The sequence below is a fragment of the Seriola aureovittata genome, chromosome 6 (assembly GCF_021018895.1).
Source record: "Seriola aureovittata isolate HTS-2021-v1 ecotype China chromosome 6, ASM2101889v1, whole genome shotgun sequence".
In the NCBI taxonomy this organism is placed as follows: Eukaryota; Metazoa; Chordata; class Actinopteri; order Carangiformes; family Carangidae; genus Seriola; species Seriola aureovittata.
The window spans coordinates 15137104-15150216 of record NC_079369.1 but is presented as its reverse complement, the minus strand read 5'-3'; the positions used below and the strand labels follow the sequence as shown (position 1 = coordinate 15150216).

The 13113-nt window shown below is 39.7% G+C and overlaps 2 protein-coding genes across 3 annotated transcripts in view; one reads left to right on the top strand and one right to left on the bottom strand.

The window, feature by feature from the left end:
* Positions 1 to 288: 288 nt before the first annotated feature.
* On the top strand, positions 289 to 9092 carry pfn2b (profilin 2b). Of its 2 annotated transcripts, XR_008828061.1 has the most exons (4): positions 289 to 612; positions 4000 to 4192; positions 6824 to 7154; positions 7262 to 9092. XR_008828061.1 is itself a non-coding variant. In XM_056378721.1 (3 exons), the coding sequence occupies exons 1-3, from the start codon at positions 484 to 486 to the stop codon at positions 7357 to 7359; spliced, it is 420 nt and encodes a 139-aa protein (XP_056234696.1). In that variant the 5' UTR covers positions 294 to 483; the 3' UTR covers positions 7360 to 9092. The 2 variants fall into 2 exon arrangements, 1 of the variants encoding a protein (XP_056234696.1); XM_056378721.1 differs by lacking the exon at positions 6824 to 7154 and having other exon boundaries at positions 294 to 612.
* Positions 9093 to 11090: 1998 nt separating this feature from the next.
* rnf13 (ring finger protein 13) overlaps positions 11091 to 13113 on the bottom strand; it is a 41443-nt gene continuing 39420 nt past the window's right edge. Inside the window, exon 10 of the mRNA XM_056378709.1 lies at positions 11091 to 12603. Within this exon, the coding sequence (XP_056234684.1) occupies positions 12233 to 12603 (371 nt within the window). The 3' untranslated portion in view covers positions 11091 to 12232. The remainder of the gene's footprint in view (positions 12604 to 13113) is intronic.

Below are 13113 nucleotides of genomic sequence, written 5' to 3'. Positions count from 1 at the left end.
GAGCATGAAACAATGAAACAATGACTAAATTCTGCTTTGCAACTTTAAAACTGTTTTGACAGGTTTAACCTCAACAAAATAAAATGGTCACAAGAAAATATAAATAATTGTCAAGTTGAAAACAAATCTTTGAGTCACTGAAGAAAAAATAGTCTGTCTTGCTTATTGCCATCGTGATCAAGCATGATGTATTCCTCCGCGGCGTAGTATAATGTGCAATGAGGCAGCGAGGCGAACAACTACTGAGGCGGAGTGATTTAGTAAGGACTACACCCAAGCGCCTGTCCGATTGCAGCGGCTTCTCTTCGTTGCCTAGACCAGAAGAAAGCCGGGACGTGAAGGAGCCGGGGGGGTTTTGCTTGCTGGAGGCCCGTTAAACCACCGATAAATACAGCTTCCTCACAGTGTCTTCGTCGCTCGAGAGACGTTTGTGACCCAACTTGACCCATCGTACTTTTTCATCTTAGAACTAATTTCACAAACATGTCCTGGCAAAGCTACGTGGACAACCTGATGGCTGATGGCAGCTGCCAGGACGCGGCCATTGTTGGGTACACGGACGCCAAATACGTCTGGGCATCGTTTGTCGGCGGTACCTTTGCCAACATTACGGTTAGTACGCTTCGTTTGACAATATCTATGGTTAGATTGGAGGAAAATGTGCATTTTGCATGCCGGCGCGTTTATCTGCATAGCCAGGCCTTGTTGAATGAGGATAAGGCGAGCGGTGTGGTACACATGGTATCCGGTGGTCACACACAAGATGCATTGGCACGTATGCACTGCTGCTTTTCAATCTATCACTAATCTGTGGCGTTTTTGTTTCTCTTTCCAGTACAATTAATACACTCGCTTGACTCATGTCTTTAATTTTTTAGAAATAATCACCAGAGTAGTCGGAAATAACCCAAGCCAGTGACGAACGATACCGCGAACTCGAGCTAAAACGGCTAACTTAGCATCGCTAGCAAGCAAGCTAGCGTTAACTAGCCGTGTTTGCTCGTGTTACCGGTCAGAAAGCATAGCAAATTTCAAGAATCCAATCTAAACCATTACCAAACTAAATATATTTTTGCATGTATTGTGTCGTCCGTGTCTAAAAGACCAAACTCATAGTATGTGATTTCAGCAGACCACGTCTACCAGCACTGCAACTTAATGTTAACATTGATTAGCACACTACAGCTGGCGGTTAGCTCAAATCAGGCCGGTCATCCCTGCTGGAAAATCTTTATTAGCTAACGCTAATAGCGCAGTGTGAACGGTGCTCACATGCGTCCCAGGCATGCTGCCTTGCTGCTGGTCTGTCTCGTTTTTTTCCTATACGGTTTCTGTGAATCACACTGCCGCTACCGCCCCTTATTTTCCAAGATGGCGGATACACTCCCAGTTTCTTATTCATTTTGTTCATGGGTGCAAATCGAACCGCTTGGTCCTCGGTGAAAATATGCACCAGCGGTCCAGATTTACACACTTCAGATTTATTACGTTTTTAAGATACCGTACGTAAACATGAGACGATTGCAGCAACTATGAAAGTATAACTTGGCTAAACAATCGTCTCCGGCGCTTCCTTCAGCCTCCATTTTGTCTGTTAAATAAATTATTAGTGAGTAATTTAAATATTTGTGAGAAAGTAAATGCACGAGTCGTGGCGTTAGTGTATCAAACCTGTAGTCATTTTGACGACGAAATGATCACCCACGCTCCAGATAAATGAACTATGAGCGAGCGTGCCGCTGATGGCTAACATTACTTGGGAGTGTCCTCTCGGGGCTTAAGGCAGGGTATCGTTATGCTATGAAGAAACAAATTCAACAAATGGACATTTTTTACCTTATCGATGTGGAAAAAAAAACTTATGTGGAGCCAAAGCCAATTACCTGCTTACTATTTGCGTTAGCCAGCCTGGTTTGGTTCAAACCCGGTGACTAAAATTTTGGTAAAACGAAATCGGCTTCTAAGGGAGTGCAGCAAGTTAACACATGGTATATGGAACTGCGGTGCAAGTTTCGTTTGGGAATACAACACTGGATCCCAATAGGGAAAACTGTTGGTGTAATTAATTAGCCAACCGGGCCCCGACATGTAGCTAGCCGTCATGCTAATGTTATCTGAGCCTGTTAGAGTTTCCCCTTCTTTTTTTTCTTTTTTTGTCTGAAGGGTTATGTGTGTGCCATGACTGTGCAGTTCTACAGTTGAGGGGCGACGCCTTTTGTTCTGCAGATTGGTTCAAAGAAAAAAAAAAACGATTTAACAAACATGTTTAAATAACGACAGTGGTGAAATGCATTTTGTACATGTTTAAGGTTTAAAAAGTGGAAATTTAGCAGAGGTCATACGTTAAAGGAAATTTCTGAGGATAATGGTTTTTGCCAGCTGCAGTGGGCCTCTGAGATTTTAGGACTTGATACTGATTGTATAATAAAGACAGCTATGTCTTTAAACAAACTATGCACTTTTTAAGAAAAAAAAATCTGTCAAGGGCTGGATATTCTTTCTAAATACTCAGTACCAAGTAGTCATAAGACAAGACTTGGCTATGGCTATAAGCCATTTTAAAAGATCTTTATTTATCAGTTAATGTGAAGTGATAGATGGCTGTCTTTAGACACAGATATTTGAGAACTTTGGACTATTTTGGCAATCTAAAAAAGCCAACTTTGTAAAGAATTGGAAAGCTTCAGGTATTAAATAATAAAATATTGATAACCATATCCCTTAATCATACATGCAGCCCCATTTCTTAATTGGCATTCATCATACCTATACTTACCATCTTGGCCATTTACAGAAGCAGTCCCCAGGTGCCTTTGACTGAAACATCCCATCAAACTAAAATGTACTAGTTTTTGTACAAACATCTAATTTTAGATGAAATGAGACCTAGGGACTTTTTGTACCTGTTTGAGGATGGGGCTTTGGTTTATTTAGTTTTTAATTTTTATCACTGTTGGTGCTCATGAAACATGCATTTTAAACATTTCACATTTGGCTGCTTCACCAGTGTAGAGTGTTGTAAACAGGTGCAGCAGCAGAACATGCTTTGAGCCCTAGATTACCAAAATTACATGCAACTAGTATAAGGAGGGGGAAGTTCAAAGTTGGTCTGCAAGTATTACTGTCCCTAGAGGCTGTCTGAAGCATCAGTTTACTCCATAATTATTCTGCAAGGATATATGAATTCAGTGAAGTCTTCAGACCATCTGAAACCGTCTCCTAAGTTTTTCACATCTTTTCAGATAAAGGAAAGTAATATATTTTCTATAATATTTGTACGCTTGCACCTCAAAGCCAATCACAATTAAACATGGTTCATCCTCACGGTGATCAATTTCTGATATTGAATCCACCATGTGGACATCACACCGGACAGTATGCAACCTTGTATTGCATGTTAAAGCCATACTAGAGGGCTGCAGGTGAGCTGTCTTCTCCGTAGTGGGAGTGTGGTGTTATGGTCTTGTGTTATAAGATTAGCCAAGGGAGCAGACTAATTACTTTTCTTTATTGAAGGTGTTTTAAGTTATAGTTTTATATTTGTTGTGGGATAATGGCATTTACAAATTTTCAGTTCGGTTTTTGTTGTCAAAATGAAAACTAAAAGAATTTTACTGCTTTTGATTTGTTTAAAAATACATAATCAGTATACATGAGGTCTCAGTATAAGATAATACATTTTGAAATTCCCAATTTTTTCTAAAATTTTGTTGCTCAATAAATTATGCAGAAACTCAGCAGTGCTGTAAGTAATTGCTTGAGGAGGAAAAGAGGCAAAGAAATTAAAATGTTTAATAGTGTAGCACCTAATCGGTCCCAAAAGGCTTCAAAACACCCACATTTGGAGCAAGATGAGAATTGGGCTCAACAAGAGCAGGGAATACACCCACAATCAACCTCTGAGGAAAACTGGAAAATAGTATCTCTAGCTGAATGGATTGATATCCAGCTTGGCAGATGACAACTGACCTGACAACTTGCTTTTGTGATTTGTTCTAGCCCGACGAAATCGATGTGCTAATAGGAAAGGACCGTGAGGGATTCTTCACCAGTGGGCTGACCTTAGGCAATAAAAAGTGCTCCGTAATCAGAGACAGCCTCCAAATTGAAGCCGACTGGACAATGGACATCCGGACAAAGAGTCAAGGAGGAGAGCCAACATACAACGTTTCTGTAGGCAGAGCTGGCAAAGGTGAGCATGACATTCAGTGTTGTTGTTAGCCGCATACAATTTAGTAGTGCTACAGTGACACCTTAGCCTGCTTTGACATAGTGCCATTAGTTTAGCTATTTTTATAACTTCTGTGTTGTCCATGCATGTGGGATAGATTTTCAAATGCACCTTTCCTCAATATATGCCAAACACAGGTGTTAAACTGTCTGTGCATCTAAGGGTATTAACTTTGAATGTCAGCTTATTTATTAGGGGAGCAAGTACATCTCGGCTAAATGTGATCTGTAGAAATATGCAGGCAGGTTGTTTTTAAAGCTGAAGGGCAAGTTCATATCAAGAGGTTTATTAGATCAGGGTATAGGTTAAGTGTTAAAGTCATTCTTCTATGCTGATACTGTCAGTTGTGGGTGATTTTTACATTTTGTTAGGTAAGCAGTTTTAGGGAAAACTTGACATCTTGCAGGTAAACAAATCTCAAACCAAAGACAATTTATTACTTTCCCCTCTTTAATATCTGCCTGATGTTTGTTACTGGCTCCTAGCATATGTGGAGCCCTTCTGACCTAATTCTGTTTTCACATTTTTAACTCGTGCTTTTATCTGATTTATTCTATATAACAGATTTCACTGAACAACCATGTATTGCAATAAGATTTATGGTGTTAGTTTAAAAATTGCCTTATACTATTTGGGAATTGATGTTGCATACCTAAAGTAGTTTCTAATCCAACAGCAAAAAGTGATTGAGTAAAATGGATGTATCAGTTGGCTGTAACTTTCACAGACTACATGCTTGTCAGCCAGAACAACAATAAAGCGGGCACATGATTTGCGCACTGCATATCTGAACCACTTCACCACAGAGATCACAACTCACTCGTGGATTGCTATTTAAAGGCTGAGTTGTTTTTTTAATATAATGCTCAAACTAAATGTATAAAATGATGTAATTAGTGGATATTCCGTCTTTATGTGAAAAGTCTAACTGATTCATAAATAGTGTGAATTTTCCTGATATTTAAAAGCATAGATATCTACAGTTTTTATAAATAAATAAAAAAGCTTTTAAATGCACTAAGCTGACAATTGTAAAATGTGATATGTTGAAGGTGACGGCCCTTCTTACAGTACGGATGATGAATTCTGTTTGTATCATACAAAAATTGATACCATGTTAGTAAAGTGAAGTTGAGTCCCTTTTAGGGACCTGCCTGAGAGTTGTGCCAGTTTTCATGTTGCCTGTATGGGCCCCAATGCCACATCCTCCCCACTTTTCCCAGACACCACTAAAACTTACAGGTGAGACTGTATCTGGTTATTGTTCTACGCACACGGGGCTCACTCACGGAGCCAGGATTTTCTAAACTTCCTAAACTGCATGCATCTTTCTCCTTCCTGGTTAACACCCCCTCCCCCCTTACCCACAAAGTATGAATCTGTTCCCTGCTCACATGCTTCCACTCTGTTCCTGGTAAAATAAGTATTGAGGCACTTTAGGGCTCTTACATGTATTGAGGAGAGGTACCACAAGCATGCTGCTGTATCCGCATGTGTGCTGCGTTAGTGATGGTTGTTAGTAGTCAGTAGAGGCTTCACTTTCTTATTCTTTGCTGCTGGCATGATACATATTCATTGCAGATGAAACAATAAATACTAGTGTCCTCAAGTGGGGTGCAGTGCAGTAAACTCAGTAGTACTTGCAGGGACACTACACCTCCAGCCACTTGAGACAAGCAACCAGGTATTGTTTGGTACTAAAGTAACACAGATAGTTCAAGTATCTGATTTGGCAGCCATGTGGCCTAGTAAATACAATCCCTCCCATCCAGGTTGAAATTGTGCCAAGGGTGTATTGGCAAGATATTTCAGACCAAATACATCATTGTAGATGCAGCGTGATGATATTGGGGTTATAATTTGTGCTGTCAGAAGAGACTTCACATAAGGTTTTGAGAGATTATGTGAACATGATCAAACAGCTGTGGCAATAATATGCTGGACAGAATTTGAAAAACAATGTATAACAGATTTTAAGACATGAAATCAGTGTCTGGCCTATCTGTTATGTAAACTTCATATTTACTAATTATTGCTTTTCAGAGAATTTAAAAGCAAGTTGGTTCTGACATGTTCCTAAGAATTAAAAGTGCAATATTATGTATATAAACATGGCCTTTTTTCAAACTCTACAGTGGCTTGTCTAATTGTAATTGATTTGGGGCAATAGTGATTGTTTCTGTGAGGCCATGGCATGCTGATATGGGAAATGGATATTAGTTTTATTAGTTAATAAAATCTTACAACAACTCAGTGGAAACCAGTACATGTTGAAGCAAACTTACAGGTCTGCACACTGACAAACAGCTTTGCATGCATCCCTTACATTTATTCTCCTGCTGTACTCACTTTCTGTCTTCCTAATTGTAATGTGACATGTCATGTTGTTTCACCACCAGCAGCACTGATGAGAAAATGAATGTTTAGGCTCAATACAGCCTTCAGACCAAAGGCGCTGCTGTGCTTTTTGTGCCATCGTCCTCCTTCGTAACTGTCTCGTCTGCCTGCTGCTTTTGGCTCTGTGCTCTTCTCTTTTCACTTGTGTGATCTCCACACCTTCTCTAAATGTCCTTTCTGTCTCTTTTCTTTCAGTCTTGGTCTTGGTAATGGGCAAAGAAGGGGTCCATGGAGGCGGATTGAATAAGAAGGCATACTCGATGGCAAAATACTTGAGGGATTCAGGGTTTTAGATTAGTTTTGATGTAGCTTATGTGGCATAGTTGAGGGAGAGAGAAAAACAAATGAAAAGGCAAACAAAAAACACAAAACTTCAAAAAAAAAATAGACAAAAAAAAAAACCAAATTGCTGTCAAACCCATTTTTCTCCCCCGGACAGTCCAATTAAACAAAATCCCAGGAGCATTTCTAACACAACGCAGGGTTCAGGCTCTGTCCTCAACAATGTAGCCCCACATTTAGCAAGGTGACAATATATTTAAAAAAAACGAAAAAAAAAAAACATTTATTTTCCAGCCCTGCTATCACCATGTCTATTCATTTATTTTGTTTTTTTTCCTTTGTGTACTCCAGCATTGGTTTTTGTCATGGGGAAGGAAGGTGTCCATGGAGGGCAGCTCAACAAGAAAGCTTTTCAGATGGCTGAATACCTGAGGAAGTCCGGATACTAAAGCAGCCTGTACCCAGCCACCTAGCAGCTCACCCTTACCACCCTGTTGCATTTCACACTACTTCCAGTCCTAGTTGGTAGTTACTTTGTTTTTCTTTTTCTGCCTTCTCTCCTACCCATTTGTTATCCCTCTTTTTTTCTTTTTTCTTTTTTTTTTTTTGTTATCTTCCCCTAACCCGCCCTCTTCCCTCTCCCCCCAACACACTTGCGCTGTGTACTCTTTACCCCCTTAAGCACTATAAGTTGATCCATAGCAAAGATGAGCATGTTGCTAACAGGTTGTCATGACAAATCTGTACTTAACCAAGACCAGCAAAAAAAAAAAAAAAAAAAAAAAAAGATTCTGGCCAAACACTTGGACAATGAAGGCTATAGCGTCAATTTGAGGTAGTTATTTCTTTCTTTCTTGCTCTGTCATTGTGCCCATTACTTAAAACCCCAAATCCTGATCATACACACTCCCTCCCTGAGCAGCCGATGCCTATGGAGCACTTGAGCGGTAACCAAGCTCGTCATGTCTTCCTTTTATTTTCTCCATCATGTCCGGGAGGGGAGACTCCGTGCATATCTTGATCCACTGTTGTTTCCCCATCACACCCACCACGCAAGCACCCCCCCCACCCCAACCTCCTTCTTCCTCTCCACACTCCTGCCAAAATTTTCTGTTCCTCCCCTTTCCCTGTTTCCCCATCCTGTTTGCTCAAAGCAGGTGACACTACAAACCTCACAGGAGACTCTCATCTTCACCACCCAACTAGTTCTCTAACTCCCCTCTCCTTTCAGATGCACTGCACTGTCCTGGACATATTTTATACACAGAGGGGGGGGGGTGGCATGTGTGTGGGGCTGCTTGGATCAGCCCAGTTAACGATCATGAATCGGATTTGCGAGTGTTGGTGTCGTCCAGATGCTGGTAGCCTCTCCTCCCATCATCACAACCTCCCCGACTACACGAAAACCCATGGACATTCCACAGTAACAATGGCTCAGGCACTTAAAACTGTTTTTGTTTGCCAGCTCCTGTAATATATATATTTTTTTTTTTTCGTTTTTGAAAGGCTGCCATTTTTGGACAGTAGATATCCCAGCATATAACCATCTGGAGTATGTCCAGTTTGAATTTTTTTCTTTTTATAGGACCAAGTGTAGTCGAAGCTCGGGTGTTTATACAATTGCTCTAAATCATGTGATGGATGACTGCTAACTTTTTTTCTGATAAAGGAAACGCTAACCAGACAGAAATACATACTATGGTTAAAAAAATATGAAGCTACAGGGAAGGTAAGGGTGGGAGTATCTGAAGAAAATTCTCATTTCACTTTCTTCTTTGTTTAGAAAATAAACTGCATTTGTACAAACCCATGCTGTGTTGACAACTACAAAACTGTGGAATAAATTGCCTTTTACTTTATAGTCAACTGAGCTCTGGGGTATCACACGGTCTGTCCACGGTCAGTACTGCTAACTAACGTCCAACTGAAGAAAAAAAAAAAAAAACTTTCAAAAGTAGAAATGACACTCAATGGGAGATGGGATTGGTTGGAACAAAGACGCTTATGGTTGTCTTGTCGAAACTTAACTGCAGAACCTGTGTATCCTGTGCCATAATGTAGAGAGATCTGTTGCTGTTGTAAGATGGATTTTACCCACTGTCCACTAAGGAGTCATTTCATTGGCACTTTCTTTTTTCTTTCTTTCTTTTTTTTTTTTTTTTTTTTTTTTTTTCTTTCTTTAGCTTCAGCTCCACTGTTTAGGCCTTGTGGGATATGTGTACTCATTAAAAAAAAAAAAAAAAAAAACCTGTTTCAAGTCCTGTTTGCTGATTTATGTTCATTTCCTTTTTCCTCACCACTTTTTTTTTTTTTTTTTTTCTTACATCTGGGATACAGTCTCTTTAATGCATCTGATTTCATATGCATAAAACCAAGAAATGCCATAAATTGATTTATCACCTTGTTTACAGACAGATCAAATAAATTTATTCCAACCAGATAAGAGTTTGTCCTTTTCTTTCACATTGAAAACTGCCTCTTTTAAGGAATGGCCCAACGTTTAAGGAAATATGCTCATTCGCTTCATTTTAGAGAGTCCAATGAGAAAATCATTACCACTTTCATGTGTCTGTTAAACAGAAAGCTGCAGCCAAGGCTTAACACAGAAAAATGGATGTGAATGGAAGCATCTAGTCTGTCTCAAGGGGAAAAGGTTTACTCGTGTGTTTAGGCCTAATGTTGAATTAATGCAAAGTGCTACAAACTCCAGAAGTTTTCCTAAAATGTAGGCATGTCCTTGCAGAGTAATACTGAAAACCATCTGAATTCTTGATACTCCTGCTTCACGAGACAGTGAAAAGGTCAGTTGTGGCTTGTTTCAGTCATTATCACAGTGTTGTTCATTGTTCCAACTATAAAATGCGCAAGTTTCAAAGCTCGTTAACACCTTGGAAACGGCTGTCGAAACGGTCTCACCTCCAGGTCCGTTTTAGTAGCTAGATTGGAGCTTTCATTTAGGAAACATGCGGATAAAACTAATGGTGTAACAACAGTCCTGCACTAACTCCTCCCTTCATGAAGCATATAATGTTCAGTTTGTGTTGAAACTGTTTGAGAAAGTTAATTCCCCTGTGTGATCATTTTGGAGGCTGTGTTGAATTGTACTGCGTCATACTGGTAAGTGTTTCTATTATGTTGTTCACCCTATTTATATCAACAAAGGTAGTCTAAATAACAAACAACTCATATTCTGTTTTTGAGCCCCTTAAGTTTATAATTGAGATCAAGGTTCATTCTTGGCCTTGAAATCAACAGGTGACCAAGATCCAGATCCCTTACTTAAGTAAAAGCACTCCATTACAAGTTTAAGTGCTTTTAAAATCTACCTACTCAAGTAAAAGTGCATAAATATTACATCTAAAGTAGTTAAAAGGATCAAAGGTAGAAGTAATTGTTCAGGAGGGTTATATTATAAATTACACCATCACTGATGCATCGATATGTAAGCAGCATTTTATTGTTGAAGGTGCTTGAGTTAGTTTGAACTACTTTACATACTCTTATGTAGTTTAGTGTAGTGATTCCCAACCTGCAAGTCCGGCACCTCCAAACGGTTACAATGTTAAGTCTTTGGCACGCCAGATTATTAGTGGAAAAGAAGAAAAACAATTTTCTGATACACATCCTGGATTCATATTTCAGGCTTTTAATCCTAATAATTGTAAAATATCGGATAATTTGGGCCTCAAATTATTAATAAAAAGAACCATGAGAAAAGTTTGAATGGAAACTGTCTGGTGGAACAACACCACCACCTGTTTTTTTTTTTTTCTAAAGGACCACAACCAGGATCAGAAGTGCAGTACTTGAGTAAATGTAGTTAATTACATTCCACCATTGCTCACTTACCCCTGGAAACCCTCATTTTGTGTATAGAGGTCAAATTAAACTGTTTATCTGAGAAATTAGTGATATTTGTGGAGTAGTGTAGAGGTCCCATAATTTCCATTTGTTCAATGAGCCATGCCAAACTTATACAGGCTGAGCTGTATCAGATAATGAGGTCAACTGGACTACTACTCATTACAGGTTAACTGGGCCCCCTGTGTTTTTCCTCCAGTTGAACACATTGGAGCTGTTTTGTTGTTTATGTACAGACAACAGGCCTGAGATTGCAGGAGGATGGAAGTTGGATTACATATATTCACAATTATGAAACTGATGGTGGAAAGTTTCCTGGTCAAGTGTCATTTTCATTTTATTGAAGTGAATTCATATTGAGAACAGACATACATGAGCAGGAAAACACTGACAAGACAAAATACATCAACTGAAAAAGGCAACAGGATTTGTCAACAAAAATCAAACCATGTTATGAAAAAAAAAAACACATTAGTGTATTTAGTATTTACTATAAACAGTATTAAAATGAGATAAAGTCAATTAAATGTGTATCACAAGGCCTATCAACCAGTAACTGCTTGTGTTAAAGGAAGTGATAGGTCTGGAGCAGCCAGAAGAAGTTTACCACAGACAGCGTGGATACAGAAGTGTCTCTTCACACTTTGAACCGGTGTAACCCACGGCATACTGCGACGTCACATGGAGAGCACACTCTTTGCATTGAATGTGTTTCTCAGTCTGGTTTGGCTTCAGTTTCTCTTAATGTAAATCACCGTAACAGACAAACTGTGGCAAAAAACACAGACAGAAGCAGTGAGGCTCCTTCACACATCAGGCTAGAAATAAACTGGCAAAACCATTTTGCTGTGGCTTTAAATGTTTCTATACTTTCTGAATGTTAGTTTTACAAAAAGGATGCTGCATAGCGCTTCTGGGTGTGACAGTTTAGCATGAATATGTATGTACAATAATAAACCTTCCAAGTCATCTGAAACATATAAGATAGGACATAATCAAAGGTAAATATGTAACTTAATGTGATCTATATTTTATATATACACAGTACTTTTGCTGAACTTTGTGTAAAGCGCAATTGGGACTTTTTCACTTGTGACTAAAACAGAAAAAAAACATGTGTATCATCTTTTTTTTATGACTCAACAGAGTACAGTATAACAGTTTACTGTACATCAGTGTCATCAGTCCTGTCAAGTCTGTCAAGCAGCCCTTGTGATATGCTCACTGACTTCCTGTCACATATGTAGAAACCAGCACTTTATCCATAATCATGTTAAAAAGAAAACTTAGATTTGTATTTTAACTTGTAGGGAGGATACATTACAATGTATTTTAAGCAGTAACAGAAGAACTCAGATGATGAATCCGTTTTTTGCCCCCCAACAAAAGTCTCTGAAGCTGTGAGGTTGGGGGTGGGGTGGGGGAGGCGGTTTAGTGACCAATCAGCCAGCCAACAATCAGTCAAGCTCGGGGTAGGTCGTGCTCCAGGCCTTCAGAGCAGGGCTGCTGCATCTGCACCACCACAGTCTCCACGGTGACCTCTTCCTCGCTGTCGCTGCTGTCCAGCTCGTCGTCTTCGTACTCGGAGGACTCCTGGTCTTGCTCTGAGCGCGACGCTCCTGACATGGTACCGAAGGAGTGGGCGCTGGTGGAGGCCAGAGAGCGCAGCAGCGGGGTGCTCTCAGACACCTCCTCGTTCTCGTCAGGGCCGCTGTCCCCTTCCTCTGAATCTGAGTCAGAGTCGCCCTGCGAGGGGACCACCTTCTGCTTACACACCGGACACGTCTTCTTAGTTTTGGTCAACCAGGGGTCCACGCACTTACTGTGGTAGGCTGAGGACAACAAGGACAGATTATTGTTCCTGTATTGTTACCTGAATATAAGGCCTTATTTTAATATTCCCCCACAGACCTCAGGATTAGAGCTCAATCAATTAGTCAGTTGCCACTAAATCAAAAGGTAATTATTTTGATAGTCAATTTATGGTGCGTAATTTTTCAAACTAAAATAGCAAAAAAAAATCCCTCGATCCAGCTTCGTACCTGTGGATTGACTGCTTCTCTTTGTCTGATGTGACACAAGATTGAATATCTCTTTGTTTTGAACTTCAGATTGGGCATCATTCACATTTTCTGTCATTTTACTGACCAAATATTAGTCAATCAAGAAAATAATCTGCAAATAAAATATAAAATGGAAAAAAAAAATTAATGATTGCAGCCCTACCTTTAATTTTGCCTTGAACTTCACAAGTATGGAGTAAAAGGCAACATCACAGATTATTTTTCGGTCTAGAGGACTGAATCACTCAGTTTTAAACGGCATCAGACAAGAACACTATG

Coding starts and splice junctions, on each gene's coding strand:
- pfn2b (XM_056378721.1), top strand. CDS start 484: ATGTCCTGGCAAAGCTACGTGGACAACCTGATGGCTGATGGCAGCTGC. Junction 613..3,999: donor GTACCTTTGCCAACATTACG/GTTAGTACGCTT, acceptor GATTTGTTCTAG/CCCGACGAAATCGATGTGCT. Junction 4,193..7,261: donor TGTAGGCAGAGCTGGCAAAG/GTGAGCATGACA, acceptor TGTGTACTCCAG/CATTGGTTTTTGTCATGGGG.